At 56.8% G+C, this 16,714-nt stretch overlaps 1 protein-coding gene across 3 annotated transcripts in view; it reads right to left on the reverse strand.

The window, feature by feature from the left end:
• The window catches only part of PDE4A (phosphodiesterase 4A), a 44,756-nt gene extending 34,200 nt beyond the window's left edge, over nt 1-10,556 (reverse strand). Inside the window, exons 1-2 of one of the 3 annotated variants that reach the window (XM_082731275.1) lie at nt 10,449-10,556; nt 9,604-9,803 (exon numbers count right to left, since the gene is read on the reverse strand). In XM_082731275.1, the coding sequence (XP_082587401.1) occupies nt 9,604-9,803; nt 10,449-10,496 (248 nt within the window). In that variant the 5' untranslated portion in view covers nt 10,497-10,556. Of the gene's footprint in view, nt 1-6,409; nt 6,979-9,603; nt 9,804-10,448 lie in introns of those variants that run through there. The other 2 variants (XM_082731274.1, XM_082731281.1) reach the window with 2 other exon arrangements.
• Between the last annotated feature and the right edge of the window lie 6,158 nt (nt 10,557-16,714).

Raw genomic sequence — 16,714 nt, forward strand, 5'->3', positions numbered from 1 at the left:
TTCGCTGGAGCGGCACCTTCAGTTTCCTTCGAGGCTTTTCCTTTGCCTTCCCAACTTGGCTCGCTGGTCTAAGGGGCCTACCTTTCCGCCTGTCTCAGCTTCCAACATGCCTTCCTCATTAAGCTCAGTCAATTCTGGCTTTTGATTGGCAGTGAGGGACGTGCCGACTCTTCCTTTCACTTGAACACTTAGAAGCCATCAAGGTGCCTAATGTCAATATTGCTGTGTCTTAGGGAATAGGGAGGCGCAGGGTGCCTGAGTGGCTCAGTGGGTTAAAGCCGCATGCCTTTGGCTCAGGTCATGATCTCAGGGTCCTGGGATCGAGCCCCATATCAGGCTCTCTGCTCGGCGGGGAGCCTGCTTCTGCCTCTCCGCCTATTTGTGATCTCTCTCTCTCTGTCAAATAAATAAAATCTTTAAAAAAAAAATTGGAAGGCACAAGGAAAGGGAGAGTAGGGGGAGAAAACATCGGTGGAGCGGTCAGAACACACACACAACACTCACGGATTTCGTGTGTCGACTTATAGGGGCCCAGTCTGTGGTGTCCCCCAAATGATTACACTGTCACAACAAGATGATCACATGTGCCTATAATAAAAATAACAAAAAGGTTTGAAAATCTGCCAGAACTACAAAAAATGTGACACACAGGGGCGCCTGGGTGGCTCAGTGGGTTGAGCCTCTGCCTTGGGGTCAGGTCATGATCTCGGGGTCCTGGGATCGAGCCCCGCATCGGGCTCTCTACTCAGCAGGGAGCCTGCTTCCCCCTTTCTTTCTGCCTGCCTCTCCGCCTACTTGTGATCTCTCTCTCTCTCTGTCAAATAAATAAATAAAAATAAAAATATATTTTTTAAAAAATGTGGCACACAGAAACAGAGTGAGCACATGCTGTTGGGAAAATGGCGCTGAGGGACTTGTCCAACGCAGAGTCTCCACAGACCTTCAATCTATAAAAAATCCAGTCTCTGCAAAGCATCGTGAAGAGAGGTATGTCTGTATTGTATGCCTATTTATATATTATGTGAATATTTGGGCTTTATACGTAAATGTAAGGTTTGTTGTTTTTTTCCTTACACATCTACCCATCAATTTTCGCTTCCTTGGAAGTGATATCTGCTCTCTGGGAATGCAGGGTTCCCCAATCTTGGCAACTGTTGACATCTAGGGCCAGGTAATTCTCTATCTACTAGTAACTAGAAGCACCCCTCAATCATGAAACCAAAATGTCTCCAGGCTTTGCCACATGTTCCCTAGAGGCCAGAATGGCCCTCAGGTGAAATCTCCTGGTCTTGGGGTGCCTGGGTGGCTCAGTGGGTTAAAGCTTTTGCCTTCGGCTCAGGTTATGATCCCAGGGCCCCGGGATCGAGTCCCACATCGGGCTCTCAGCTCAGCAGGAAGCCTGCTTTTCTCTCCCTCTCTCTCTCTGCCTGCTGCTATGCCTACTTGTGAGCTCTTTCTCTCTCACTCTCTGTCAAATAAATAAATAAAACCTTAAAAAAAAAAAAAAGAAGCAGAAGAAAACTCCTTGTTAAGACCCTTTGCGCTAACCATCAGGACCCCTTGGTCCAGCTACAACCAGAAAGGAAGAGTTTTCTTACTGACCTGCCCTCGGGCTTCCTTCCATTGTTTTGCTGACTCTTTAGGTCAGACTTTGGAAATAAGGTCCTGAAGAGGCCCATTTCAGAGATGAGGAAACCTGAGGCCCAGGAAGGGGAAGTGACATGGTCAGGGTCACCCCGCCTGGAAAAAACAGAGCTGGAGGATGAGCCCAGTTGTCTGACTCTCAAGACTGGGATTTTAGCCACTAGGCTACACAGGCCCTTCATAGTTCAGTCTCCTTCCAGCTCAGTGACCTCTGTTCCGATTCCTAGAAAGTCAGAGAGAAACTAAGGCCTAAAGCCAATCCCCCCATAGGCCATGAAGCCCTGAACGAGCTGCCCTTTCGCCTCCCTGCCTCCTTTCCTTCCACTCGCCTCTGGTTCACGGTTGCCACACTTGCCTCTAACGTAACAGACACGTTCCTACCCCAGAACCTTTGAACTGGCTGTTCCCTCTGCTTGTCACCTTCTTTCCTCAGGCCCACTTAGCCTCCAGGGTCACTTCACTTAGGTTTGTACTAAAATGTCACCTCCTCAGAGAGCCCTTCCCTAATCCCAGGGTCCCTCTTTGCTTCCTGTCCCATGTGTCACCCTCTGGAATTATCATATGCCTTTACCTATTACTTCTTCCTCATCCTCTGGCCTGAGAACTCCAGGACAGAGGGACTGGGTGGCGGGGGGGGGGGGGGTGTCTGGCTCATTCTTTGCCACGGCCTGAAGATGCTCAATTACCGTCTGTGGCATGAATGGCCCTGTTCCAGATGAGGAAAATGAGGCTCGAGCAGGTGAATCCTCTCCCCAGGTCATAGAGCAAGTCAAGGGCAAAGGCAGGATTTGAGCTCTAACTCAGGAGCCAAGACGATGGGCTCAGATGCCCCCTGAAACTCTGTCCTCACTCTGTCAGTCTGCAGTTCCCTCGGGCCCAAAGCCGGACCTGCAATTCAGAGGAACCCTGCAATTAGTCTGTGACTGGTAAAGTTGGGGGGCACCCCAGCAGCCAGGGCCCAGGATTGTGGTTTGGAGGACACCCCCTTCTGTGGGCAGGTGTCAGAGAGATGTGCTTTGCAGAAGTACAGATCTCAAAACTCCAGCTCCTGGTTTGCCCAGCCCCAACGTCAGCCCTTGGAGCCTTACTGCAGCCCTGGGGGTGGGCAGATCTTATGCCCATGCAGTAAGAACACTGAGGCTCACGGAGGCATGACCAAGGGCTCCTGGTCCCACAGAGACTCCGGGGGCAGGGCTAGAATCTGATTCTCACCCACCAGTCTGGAGTCCAGGAGACCTGGGTGTTTACCCCAACTCTCTGTGCGACCTTGGGCAAGTCACTTCTCTCCGTCTGCTGGGCAGGAATGGTGAGCCAAAGACACTGGGAGTTAACACGCAGGTTGGTGCTGGGAGGCCCTGGCACAGGCAGGGGCAGGGCCAAGCGCTGAGGTGAGCCGGGAACTCCCAGTCCGCAACTTTTCTGCCAAGTTCCTCTGCCTCCACCAAGTGGCCGTCCCCCCTGCGCCCGTCTGGACAGGAGAGACGCCTGGTCCCTGCCCGGGGACGGCGAGGGCCTCACCCGCAGTCTGCGGTCGGCCGACCTGGCGCCCACTCTCCAAGGCGCTCGATATGCATGAAATAATAACCTGGGGCCGGTAGTGGCGGTGGCGGTGACTTTGCTCTCCTCGGGAACTAGAGCCTCACAGGCACGTCCCGACTCCGAACGCACACTCAGCCTGTGCCTTTTTCGTCGCCCAGCAGAGGGCGCGCGGAGGGACCCGTTCCCAGGGCACCGCCAGGGATAAGGGAGAGCCAGAGAGGAGGGGAGGCGAGGACCCAAGTGGAGACAGAGGCCACGGGCCAGAGAGACACCCCAGTCCAGCTGCCTCCACCTCTTCCCGGGGCTCGGCAGTGCCTCCCACGGTGGGAAGAATTTGGAGGTACAGAGGGGCACAGGGCATAGGGGTCCGTATGTTGGCCCTGCCCCCAACTTAGGCAAGCCCTCCTCTCCCCGCCCCCACTACCACCGGAGTCTTTCTCTTCCTCCAGCTCCATCTGCCTCTTGACAGATCGTGGTGGTGCCGTGACTCAGCCCCGCAGGGCGCCAGGAGCACAGGCTCATACATCCCCAGGTCTGGAGGGGGGTTGTGGATGCCATCTCAGATGGAGGGCAGTGCCCTCTCTCTGGGGGTTCCTGTGACTCAAGTCTAGGGCTGTCTGGATCCCCTTTTTGGTGGCTGCAAGAACTGCAACGTGGGTAGCCCTGGAACGCCCTGTGTGCGCTCAGAGAGCCCCCTTTCTGGAGAAACAGGCTGGCAGAAAGCCCATTCTAAGAAGCAAGGTTCCCACTGGAGGCCTTTCAGTTCCCCCTTCCTCCTTCTGCCTAAGGGTGGGGAGAGGCCGCTGGCACCCATGCCTTCCCTCTGGCCACAGGCGCTGGAGGCTACGCAGGCCCCGGGTGAAACAGAAACCTGAGCCCTGCCGGGATGTGGTTGAGGTTCCCGTTTTTAATTCCCAACCTGGCGGAGCAGGGTCTGCTCAAACCCCAGCTCCTCTCCTGAGTCCAGGTCCCTGAGTGACTATCTACTGAGCACTCGCTGTGTTAGGTCCTTTACACACATCCCCAATCTCACAACTCTCAAACAACCCCCCACCAACAGAGCAGTACCAACAGCCCCGCTTCACAGATAGAGGAAACCGAGGCCCAGAGAGGGCAAGACCCTTGTGCCAGGACTCAAGGCATCAGAGAGGTGCTGGGATCTCAGCTTTGCCATTTCCTGCTTGTGTGGGCTTGGGCACGAAGGAGAGCCTTTGCTCCTTTGGGCCTCAGTCTGTCCAACAGGAATACCACCCCAGGCACTGGAGACGAAGACATGTGGAAAAGTCCCCGGCACGGAGCCGAGAGTGAGCCATTAAGAGATGGATACCACCAAGAGAATGACGATCATTACCACTAAGCCACTGTCCCCTGAGAGTGCCCAAACACCAGGGTAGGGGGAGTCCCTGGGGTCTTAAAAAGGAAGAGGACCCAGTCTCGAAAGCACCCCTCACGCCTTCACTGGTCTCTCAGGATAGTGACCTGAGCCAGTTTGGCGGGCAGCCCCCGGTCTTGGCATTTCCTGTTGATTTCAGCTTTTGTTTTCCTTCAGCTTCTCTCCAGTTCCCTTTGGGAATTCTCAGGCTATGTGTGCTGGGCCCAAGACACTTGCTTCCTGCCTGGGGGCAGGGGTGCCGGGGCTGGGTATGTTTCCAATGAGAGTGGGTGGGGGTGTTGGGGGGGAGGTATAGGGCCTGCTGGAAGGCTCCAGAGAGAGTTAGAATTGTAGGGTCACAGCCTAGAGAGGACTCCCCCAGAACTCCAGGGGTGAGAGGCCTGAATCTGACCATCTTAGAGATGTCCCAAGCAGAGGGGCACCCGTGGGGGTCAGACACAGCACACAGGCGAAGCTGTCAGTCACCCAGAGTCAGACCCCCGAGCACAACTAGAGTCCACACTGTAGCCAAGAACACCAGGTGGTTAGAGCACAGGAGGGCAGGCGGACGGGAGCACACCCCAGAACTCAGAGGACTCCTCGGCTCCTCGGCTCAGGGGACGGAGGAGGCAGAGAGCATGTCCATCTTAGTCAGTATCCCTGGGAGCTCAGACAGTCCAGCTGACACGATCACACGGTCCCAGGGCCACCATCACTGCCTCCCAGGAATGCCTACTGTCACAATATGTGCCTCAAGAGCACACGCAATCACTGTCACAATTGCTTTCCCCAAAGCATACACTGTCACATCCTCATGGTCCTGGGAGCTCAGGGGGTCCTACCGTCACAATTCCTGTGACCCTAAGTACACAAGTCACACAGTCACTAGTCACTGTCCTGGAAGCACGCCATGTATCACAACCACACTGTCCCGAAGCACACACACGGTCGTGCTGTCACAGTCATGGTCTCGGGAGCACATATGGTTCCACTGCCATAATCACTGTCCCTTGAGCACACATAATCCTATGTCACAGTCGCAGGTCTCCAGAAGCCCAGGCAGCGCCTATAGCTAAGACACAGCTAGTAGTACCCCAACAGCTGGAGCCAACCCCGGTCAGGGAGAGGATGCCATCGAACCAGCCTGACACCTGCCCTCACTGACTGTCCCCTGGGGGAGGCAGGGAATCCCTTACTACCCTGTGCTGGGACCATGCACTCTACGGCCGTCCCTCCCTCTGGTGAGCTACTGAACCCTAACACTCCTGCCCTGAGAGGGAGCTCCAACGCAGCACACAGGCCCCCAAAACGGGGTTCCCCTAAGAGGCTCCCTCTGGATTTCTGACCCCAGCTGCTTCAGGGAGAGTCCCCAAATGCTCCCCCGCACCCTATAGAGTCCTCCACCTCCTCAGGGGACTCCAAGAGGCCCTCAGCCTGGAGGAAACATTGTGATCTCAGCAGGCGCCCCCTACAGTGCCCTCTAGGAAACAGTACAGTGCCCCCAGGAAAGTCCCTTCAACTACCCAGCCTAGCCACCGTCCTGCGCTGGCATCAACTAAGGTTCACGCTGCCAAAGCTGCAGCCCTCAACCAAGACATCCTTAATACTACACGCAGCATGGCGCCCCCTAAGTCGACCCCAGGACCGGCTTCAGCAGGAAGGGTACTCGTGTACAGGGCATCACCAGGGCCGCGTCCCGGACGCCCCCCACAGTAGAACTCCCCCTCCTCTCCACACCCCCGCGAGTCACTCGGACTCCACCCGCAGCGCAGCGCCCCCTGCGGTCAGCGGGGCGAGTTGCGTCCTCTCTGCGCGCCTATCCGCTCCACGCGCGTCCGCCGCCCGGAGTCTTACCGCCTGCAGCTGCCTCCGCTCGCGCCGCCGCTGCCGGTGCCGGTACCGTGGAAGGACGAGGGCCAGGACATGCGGGAAGTGCGCAGGCCGGGCCGGTCGCCGGTGTCCACGGCGTCGGCGCGCTCTATGGGCCGGTGTGGCGACCGCTCGGGCTCTGCGCGCTCCGCGCTGTCGGAGTAGCCGCGCTGCTGGATACGAATGGGGGTCCGCGGCTGCCGCCACAGGTGCTGGGGGGGCGGCTTCAGGGTGGCCTGGCCCTCCCGGGGCCCGGGCAGAGACAGAGACAGGCTCCTCTCCGAGGGGGCGGCCGGGGGCTCCATGGCGCCGGCCCCCTACTGCGTCCCGGGGGGCCCCGGCCTCTCCAAGCTGCACCCTGCTCAGCGGCGCGCTAGCCGACGCGTCCGAGGCCCCGCGGGTGCGCCCGGCCTCGGTGGGGCCATGGCGCCCCGGGGACAGACCCGGGGGCGCTACGGGCCGGTCGCCCCCGGGCCGGGCGCCGCGGCTTTCAGTCGGCGGCTGGCGCTCTGCTCCGCGCCCGGCAGCGCTCTCCGCGCTCGGCACCCCGCTCCGCGCCAGCCCCGGCTCCTCCGCCCCGTCCCGCCCCTCCCCGCCCCCCGCCCGCCGCTCTGTCAGCGCCGCCCCCCTCCTCCTCCTCCGTCCCGGCCAGTGGGGGGCAGCCACCCAAGGAGGGGGGCCCCTCCCCGCCCACGCAGAGCCCCGCTCCCGGAGGGGAGGGGGCGCCGGAACTCGGCTCTCTCCGGAGCGCCCTGCCTAGCCGCGGCGTGCACGGGAAAGAAGGAGTTAAACGGTTAATCCGATCAGGAGGAAGACACCCGACTGGTTGCCGGTGTGTCAGTCAGTCCGTCCATCATGGCGGGGGCGGAGCCCTATGCTGGCGTGTCCTCGCCGCTACCCCTGGCCGGGGGGAGAGTGTGGGGAGTGGTCCCGGCGCCGCCGGTGCGGTCTCTGAGGCTGGCAGCGGCGATGTTCCGGGATTCTCCTGTTGGTGGGTCGGAAGATGGTGATGATGTGAGCCCTGGGCGGGATGGGCGTGCACGTGGCCCCTTCCGAGGGTTGTCTGTGTTTTTGGTGTCGGCTGGAAGTGTGTGTGCGCACGTGGTTGGCTGCTGCGGTCTGCCTGTTTCTCTGGATTTCGCTGTGTGTGTATCAGTGTGTCTGTGGGTGAACGATGTGTGCGCACGTGTGCTGCTTGTTTGGAGGGTGTGCGCCGCTGTGGGGTCTGTTCTGGTGGCCTGGGGCTGTGCATGTGTACCCACGCGTTTGGGTGTGTGTTGTGGTCGGTCCGTGCTTGCCGAGTTGTGCAGGCAATTCAGCCTCGGCTGTTTTACTGTGGTGATTGAGGGAGTCTGCATGCGTTGGTGTGTGTGTGTGGTCCGCCCGAGGGCCGCTTTGGGGTGTTTCTGGGGTGTGTCCCTTTGGTTCCCGTGTGGCTCCAGGAGGACACCCCGGCTGCCCGCCCACCGCTCTGTGTATCACTGCCTCTTTTAAAACGCTTCTACAGGAGGTAAACTGAGGCAGGTCTCCCGCAGCCGCGAGATGCACCCCCATGCCCTTTTCAGGCGAGTAAACAGCCGAGCCTCCTCCCTGCGGCCCCCGCCGGCAGAGCCCCCCTTCCGGCACCTAAATCGGGAGTCGCCGTGACTCACGCTCCCGCCTCCCCCAGCGCCGCGCCGAGCGAGCGAGCGAGCAGAGAGCGAGCGGGATCCGAGCGCCACCCTCCCCCCATCTCTGCCGCCCGGGCCGCGACGGAGCCCTGGCGGTAGCCGGGCTGGGAGCGCAATCTCCCGGGTGTCCCCCCTCCGGGGCCCACGCGCTCTCGGACGCTAAACGGCTTGGGTGCGCGTCCCCGGAACCAGGTCCCTGCCCCCGCGAGTCCCCCTCACGGACTCCCCAGGGCAGGCCGTGCCGTCTGCCACCGCCCTCCTCCCTCCTGCGCCCCCCCACCAGCACTGTTCTTATAAAAAAAAAAAAAAAAAAGCGGCCGTCTCCAACCCCCACAGCCGCTTTTCTCCCAGCCCGAGGGGGCTCCGGGCGTGGGCGAACGCCGAGCAAGAACCCGCCCCGCATTAGCAGCCGCGGGGTATCCCAGAAGCCAGAACTGTGTCTTCCGCTTCTCTCGGGGACCCTCCCCCAACAGTATATAGTCAAAACGGCTTCTAGGGGATTGGCAAGGGCTGCCAGTCCTCTCCAGATCATTTGAGGGTCCTGGGCTGGGCCAAATTCTTGGGGCCTGGAGGCTGTAGCGTTGGCCGGAGCTATCAGTGGGTAACTACGGATCAGGGTGGAGGTGGGGGGGCTGTGGACCACCAGGGGGGGGGCGGTTTGCAGAAGGGCGGAAGGCAGTGGGCTAAGGCTGGTGTTTGGAGCTCTGCTCTGAATCCGGGTTAGACAAGGCTGGACCTGAACCTGGCAGAGGGTAGAAGGATGATTGGGGTTGGGGGGTGGGGGGGAGTTGGAGGGAGATACATTAGACCCAGGGAGGAGGGATAATAGTCACTTCCTTCCCCCATCTGGAAATGAAGCATTAGCTCATGACCCAAGCAGAGAGACCCTGGAGATCTCCAACTGAGTAGATAAGGGGATGGCAAGATTGAGGCTGCAGACCACAATGGCCTGGGGAGGGCCATAGGGTCAGGGGCCTGGCCAGCAGCCAGGGCAAGCTCAATTGTCCAGCTTTTGAATTCATCCTCCGCCAAGATAGGGGCTGAAGTGCCCTCAGAGGACCCCAGATGAGAAAGAGCAAGGGGCTCACACATACCTCTTACATCTCCTCCCAAGAGAAAGAAAATGCCAGTCCGGCCCTCCACCAGGGTCTCACCATCCCCTTTAAGGCCTGGAGGAAAGTGTATCCTCCCACGCAGCTGACAGGTGGGAGCCCCACTGCCTAATCTGTGCCAGCTCTCTGTGGGGGCATGATGGGACTGGAGGACTGAAACCCTTTCCACAGGCCTGCCTCTTGCTGACTCAGGGAGTTGCAAAATGGAAGAAGGGATTCCTAGAGGCAAGGGGCACCCTGGGGAAGGGGTGTCACAGCCGGACCCACAGGGCTCCAGAAATTTCAGCTGACTTTGTGAAAAGCCAAGAGCCTGGAACATGGAAACAGCTGGTGGCTGGACCTAACCCCGGGCCATGAATCTCCATCCCACCTCCCAGCCTGGGCCCCTCCTATGTACCTGTCAGCCTGGGTGATGGAAATCCGCGGAGGGACCAGCAGTGGCAGCGTGGTGGGCCTTGGCGGCACTGGGATCCCAGGGTCTGAGGGCTCAGTCTCTGCCCAGCCCAGGCCAGGACCCGTGGAAAGTCGACGGCGAGGGCGCCGGAGGTCTGCCCCCAGCATGCTGGCGCTGGTGAGCTCTGGGGTCTCCCACAGCCTCTGAGGAGGGACAAGGACAGGATAGGGGCATGGCCGGTCTAGGCTGCTCTGAGCCCCTCCCTCCAATAACACCCTTCCCTAGCCACCTGAGAAAATGGCTCTTGGGGACATAGACTCCTCGTGTCCCCCTCACATCTTAGCTACTCGCTGATCCCTCCCACAAAGGGCGCTTTCCCACGCCTTCTCAGCCATAAAACAGTAAAACAGGGCTTCCTTTTGATGTTCCTGCCCTGGGGCTCTGGACCCTCATGCCTGTACACTGTGTGCCTCGCTGTGAAACCCCACTAACATATCCCCACCGGGCACACCTACGAGGCCCGACCTAGCCTTCCTGTCTGTGGCCCCTGCCCCCCATCTTAGACCCTCAAGACCTTACCCCCAGCACCCCTTCTTCACCCTACAACTCACTCCCCACATGGGAAGCCCCTTGGAAGCCCCTGCGTTCTGTCCCGGGCCTGAGAGCGTCTTGGTCTAGGCAGCTGGAAAATTATGGAATCGAAGGGAGTAAACTGAGGCACAAGGCGACGACACTCCTCAGATTTGGTAACGTGAAGCCACACTTAGTGAACAGCCATAGTCACAAGAGGGCGCCCGTCTCCCCCGCGGCCCAAGCCCCGCCCCCAGCCCGGGCCGCGCCTCTCGCACCTCGTCCCCTGTCCCGGCCACCGACAGAACACTGCGACTCCTCTTCATCCCGCCAACCTAGCGCGCCGCTGGGGCTGCGAGGGTCATGTCCTCCCCGGCCAGCGGCTCCTGAAGCACCAAGCCAAAGACATCTGCCGTTAGTGCCCCGGGGCTCCCCCTGCCGGCGGAGTCCGAATCCTACCCTCCCTCGTTAGTTTTCTCTCCCGTGGCGTGACGTCAGCGGGTGGCTGACGCACTGCCCGGGGGGTGACGTCGCCTGCCCGTTGCCAGAGCGACAGCTGACGCACGGCTGGGGTCTGGACGGCGTCAATGCCCGGGATGGCCACTGGGGGGCCGGGAGCCTCGGGACCCGGTCGCCCCAGCCCCCACCCGTCCTCCCGCGGGGGCTTCCCCCGGCCTGGGGATCCCGCAGAGAAGACCGGGAGCTCCCAGAAGCGGCCGCGTGTGGCGCGTGGTCCGAGCCGGGGGCCGGAGGAAGCGTCTCCTCCGAGCTGTTGGGCTTTTATGCCTAAACCCGAAATAGCTCCGATGTGCGGGGGCCGGGCGCAGCGAGACGGCGGCTTGGGCACAGATGGGGGACGCACAAGCAGAGGCGCGCGGAGACAGACAGGGACGCGTGGAAATAGAAACAGACAGACAGGGACACAGACGCAGCTCCCGATGATGAGTGCGCTCTGCCGGCGGCGATCCTCGCCTGAAAGCCTGGAGGAGGGGGAGGCTGGTTCACTTCACCTTCGCACCCACGTGAGGCTATTGCTGTGTGGCCATGGGTCAATGACAAGCTCTCTGAGCCTTGGTTTCTCCTCAATGAAATGGAATGATCATCCCTACAGGTTCCATGTGAGAATGAAATGAGATCATACCACACTGAATTCTCACAGGACAGTGTCTGGCACCCAGTAAGTGCTTAATACCACCAATATGTGAACCTGAGAGAGTCTGTTAGAACCCAAGATCATGTCCCTCCTCTGGCCAGAGCCCTCCACGGCTTTTACTTTCCTCAGAGGAAAAGTCGGAGTCCTCATGAGGAGGCCCATACAGTCCTGGCACAATGTGCCTGGTCACTTCGAAGTCCATACCTCTCACTCCCTCTCAGCTTCCGTTTTATCCACACTGGTCTCACCTGTTTCTGGACACAACAGGCACACTCTAGCCTCAGGGCCTTTGCACCTGCTGATCCTTCTGCCTGGAACTCTTCCCTTAAATATCCACAGGGTCCTCACATTCTTCGGGTCTTTGCTCACATCTCACCTTTTCAGACATTTTTCCTGGAGTGTCTCTCCACCTCACCCCTGTTTAATTGCTAGCCCTTCAGGACTCCCAATCCCTCTTATCCTGCTCTATTTTCACAGGTCTTATCACCTGATAGCATTCTATGTGATTTATCTATTACACTTATTGTCTCTTCCCGCATTAGAATATCAACTGCAGGAGGGCAAGAATATTTTATCTGTTTTATTCCTTACCATAATCCCAGTGTGCCTAGAACTGAATCCAGAACATAGCAGGCTCTTAGTATTTGTTTGATGTCTAGTTATTATTTTGAGGACATAATAGCATAATTATAAAGTTCCTAGCAAGGTTTGCTACTATTTTACCCCCTACTATGGCTTTCATTTCTTTTTCTTGCCTTATTGCACTAACTAGCATTTCAGTTCCGTGTCAACCAATAGAAATGAATGTAAACATTATCTCACCAACCTCGGCAAGCGTTGGACAGACAACTGTTGAACAAATGGATGAATGTATAAAGATAGCTTAAAGGTCACCTCCACTTCTCAGCCAAACTGAGACAGTTCGTGTTCTGAGCCCCCACTGATGCTTATTTTGCCCCCATTAAAGCATTCCTCATTCTGAGTTGTAATTATCTGTATCAGTGGTACCCATTCATTACGGTCCCCCACACAGGGTCTCAACGGATGCTGAGTGAATGAAGGAATGAATAAGATAGACACGGGGGAAAGAAGCATCCCCCTCTCTCTGTATGAAGTCAGATACATGCACTGACAGCCCATGACAGGCAGAGAAACGGCATATAATAAGGGCCAGGCTCAGAGTCCAATATTACGCCAACAGGGGTGCCTGGGTGGCTTAGTCAGGTTTGCGCCTGACTCTTGATTTTCACTCAGGTCATGATCTCAGGATCCTGAGATCGAGACCCACACTGGATGTGGAGCCTGCTTAAGATTCTCTCTCTCCCTCTTCCTCTCCTCCACTCCCAACCCCCACCTCCACACGGCATGGTTGCAAACTCTCTCTCTCAAAAAAAAATTACATTGACAGGCTTGCATTCAAATCCTAGCTCTGCCATTTATTAGCTGTATGTTCTTGGGCAAGTCACCCAGCCTCTCTGAGCCTTGGTTTCCTTATCTGTAAAGTAGGAATGATAATCATACTTATCTGAGGGCGTTGCCTGTGAGGTTCTAAGCAACATGTCTGGTTCATGGTGGGTGATCACAAAACGGGGAGTCACCATCCCAGTAATAATAGCAATTACCATCATTATTGACTCACAGACATGGAAGACAGCAACACCTTCACAGAAACCTCACCTCTGCCCATTCTCCCCCTAGACTCACCAGCTCAGTCACTGTTCTGCAGACATCAGGCATATTCAGACCTCAGGGCCTTTGTACTTGACCCAAAACGCCAGATTTGGATATCCTGTGTTCCTCCCCACTCCTCCTGATTGCCTTGACTCTGCTTTCAGAGTTTCAGACTCTGCTTTTAGACTTATAACATTCTAGGGGCGCCTGGGTGGTTCAGTGGGTTAAAGCCTCTGCCTTCAGTTCAAGTCATGATCCCAGGGTCCTGGGATCAAGCCCTGCATTGGAGGGGTCTTTGCTCAGGAGGGAGCCTGCTTCCCCCCCCCCCCCACACCTGGCTCTCTGCCTACTTGTGATTTCTGTCAAATAAATAAATAAAATCTTTTTTAAAAATAGACTTATAACATTCTAACGAGATAAAGAATGTAACTACTATTTTTATCAGCTGTTGCCCATCCTTTAATTAGGACACTGAGGTCTGGATGTTGATCTGTTCTGTCTCCAGCTGGCTCTCAGATCCTAGGACAATGCTGGCATACAGTAGGCACTCAACCTATATCTCTTAAAAGAACGGATCAATCCAGTTGAAGCCCTTACCTCCTCAAGCCTCTGCTCAAAGCAGCTCATTCTGGAGGGTTCCCTGATAGAGCTGCTTCCCTCCATCCCATTGGCCTCTCTCAGCTTTATCTTCCTCCTCAGCCATCATCATCCCTGACATAATGTACATTTACATCTCTGTCCACAGCCTGAGATCCACAAGGGGAGGGGATTTTTCAGTCTGGTTTTAGCTGTATTGAGAACCGGCTTCAAAGACCTGTGACCCGTACAATCACTCACAGCCCCGTGCTTGGAAGGTTGAATGCACTGTCCTTGTTGACTGAAATGCTTCCTTACTTTGACCAAGGGCCCTGCATTTTTTTTTCCCTTGCCCTGGGCTCTTCGAATCCTGTAGCCAGATCCCCAGAGTCTGGAGCAGCCCTGGATTTGCAGAATAAAGGAAGGAATGGAGGAGTGGATGGCCAGCGGAGCCCTGCAATCCAGGGAAGAGGGGCAGAGACACACACACCACCCACCACTGTCTGGACACCTGAGCACGTTTGCAGAAATCAGCCTTGGCAGAACCCCAGGCTTGGAAGGCAGGGCATCACGAACAGGCCTGAGTGCCCAAGGTAGTGGGGTGCCTCTAAGCCTGCCTTCCCCTCCCCTGGGCAGCAGGCAGGCTGGGGGGTGGGGTCCAGATGGCAGAGCACGCTGTTCTGGGCAACTGGCACCAGGCTCAGACGAGAGAAGAGAGAGGGGCTGCTTTCCTTACCCCAGCTTGTCAGTGGGATCAGCTAGCGGCCCAGCCTGGGAGCCCTTGGCCTGGCTGGACAAGAAAGCACCAGCTTCACCCAAGCCCACCACCCTCAGAAGTATGCTGGCCTAGATGGCCAAAAAGAGGGAAGGAGGCGAGGATAAAGGCCCTTATTCATACTTTGGCCCTGAGCATTCAGGCCTAAGAAGGAATCTTTACTAACTAGCTCTTTGCCTGGAGCTAAAGCAGGGCCAGGAAGGCTCGCCAGAGACCCCAGGGCCTTTGTACTTGCAGTTCTCTTTGACCCAGTTCTCCTGGATATGCAGGTATGTGCGCATGAGAGTATACACCGTGCCGCTGAGCAGGTGGGACTTTGGGTGAGTCTGTGAGCGCCGCACAGCTAAAACCAGACCATACCTGCAGGAGTATATAAATCCGTGGGACAGGACGAAAAATGGGACAGGGCGAAGCCACATCAGTCTATGAAAGACACTGGACGTGCCTCTTTGTGATTACAGAAGGCGTATGCAGGAAGAGAGAACACATTCTTGTGGACACAGCAGGAGGCAGCATTTCACAGTAGTTAGGAATGCAGGTTCTGGGTTCAAATTTTTGCTCAGTCACTCACTAGCTCTGTGGCCTCAGGCATGTTATTTAGCTGTGCTGGCTCCCGCCCCACATGGTGTTTGTTTAGTATGATTATGTCCATCTGGGTTTAAGGGCGTGTGAGTGTGTGTGTGTGTTGTGTGTGTTTGAAGATGAATTCGACTCTTCCAGGAAGTCCTCCTGGATACCCAACTGGAAGTGGGCCCTTCCATTTTACTCTTTCTACACAGCCTTCTATTTCAATCACAGATCGCAGTCCTAATCATAATCTGTGGTTATATATTTATTTGTTTGCGTTGTTTCTTTTTCTGTCTTCTCCATTAGATAACACCTCTGTGGGAACGGAGATTTGTGTTCTGTTCCCGGCTATGTCCCAGGCACCAGGCATATAGTAGTGGATGCTGAATAAATGTTTGTGGAGTAGCTATTCATCACAGTAGGACTATGTCTGTGTGGAGAGAGGCGGGAGCCGGCTGTGGATCATGGGTTCCTGGGGTGCCCTGTGCTCAAATCTGGTCTTGACTTTCTCCCTTTCCCCTTCCTTCAGTCACGCTCACCTGATGGGAGCGATGATACTCCATCAACTCCCTGTATTGCCTTTGACAAGCTCTTTCCACTGTTCCAGGTCTCGAGGACTCACTTGCCCCAACTGTACGATGGGAGGGAGGATGGATTGGTTCATGATAAACCTCCTTCCTGACCTAAAGTGCTATGAAAACAGTCATAATCTAATACCCTTTCTAATTCAGTCAACATTTATCGAGCATCTACTGTGTACCAGGCACTGTTCTGGCCCAGCCCATATATAAAGAGCTGAATGAAGTAAATGAGTAAGGTAGATACCAACCAGAAATCTTCCATCTGGCACACTCTTACCCCCCCCCATCACCCTCTACGCCCTATTAGATTTTAGTCTCTACAGTCTGAATTCACCAGTGGGTTTTTCTCTCTTTACACCTGGATCTTGCTCCTGCACCCGCCTTAGGTACAACCACAGCAAACAGATGGCTCTTTTTGCTGGTGGCTATAGTCCCATTCCCTGGCTGCAGTGCTGGGGCACGTAGTTGACGCTTGGAAATATGTGTGAAATGAGCTAGGAAATCAATGACAGAGCAAAGGCAGGCTCACATGCATGACCTCAGGGAATCCTCGCTGTGGCTACCCACTTTGCAGATAAGGAAACTGAAGCTCAGGGAAGCAGAGCTGATGCCACTGGGGTCCCACCGCAGCTAAGTAATGTGTGGCTGTGGGATGCAGCAGAGAAAGCTTGGGTAGCCGCCCACCCCCACCTCACAGGTACCGGAGACTTAGCAGAAGATGCCCTGATGATGTCGCCAGGTCGGTGCAAAGCAACTCAGAGGGCTCTGTCTCAGCACCCAGCCGGACATGATGTGCTGGCAGATTAGGAAAGTCTTGGCGCTGATGGGGAAGCTTCCGGCGCCCTGTCCCCAATTTTGGGAGCTCGGGCTCCCGGGATCCCGTTTCACTGGGGCCGGTAAGCTCCCGGTCTCGGAAGCCAGGGAAAGATCTCCGGAAACCCGGGAATCTCCGGCATCTGGGGTCCTCCCCGCACACCCACAGCCCGGAGGCTGCCCTGAAACCCTCAAAGGGCGTACTGGTGGGCCCTGGCTTTCTTGGGGGGCGGAGGAACCCCACAGCGTCCTGGTCCCCTCCCTCCGGGGTGCCAGGTCCCGGTTCCCAACCACAGCTCTCAGCCCGGAAGCTTACCTTGCAGAGGGGCTGGGGAGGGGATGCCCCGCCCTCTCCGGCCTGAGGGGCGGGAGGGGACAGGGGTGTCCAGACCCTTTGTTTGCTGTTGT

The sequence above is a fragment of the Mustela nivalis genome (assembly GCF_964662115.1).
Source record: "Mustela nivalis genome assembly, chromosome: 1".
In the NCBI taxonomy this organism is placed as follows: Eukaryota; Metazoa; Chordata; class Mammalia; order Carnivora; family Mustelidae; genus Mustela; species Mustela nivalis.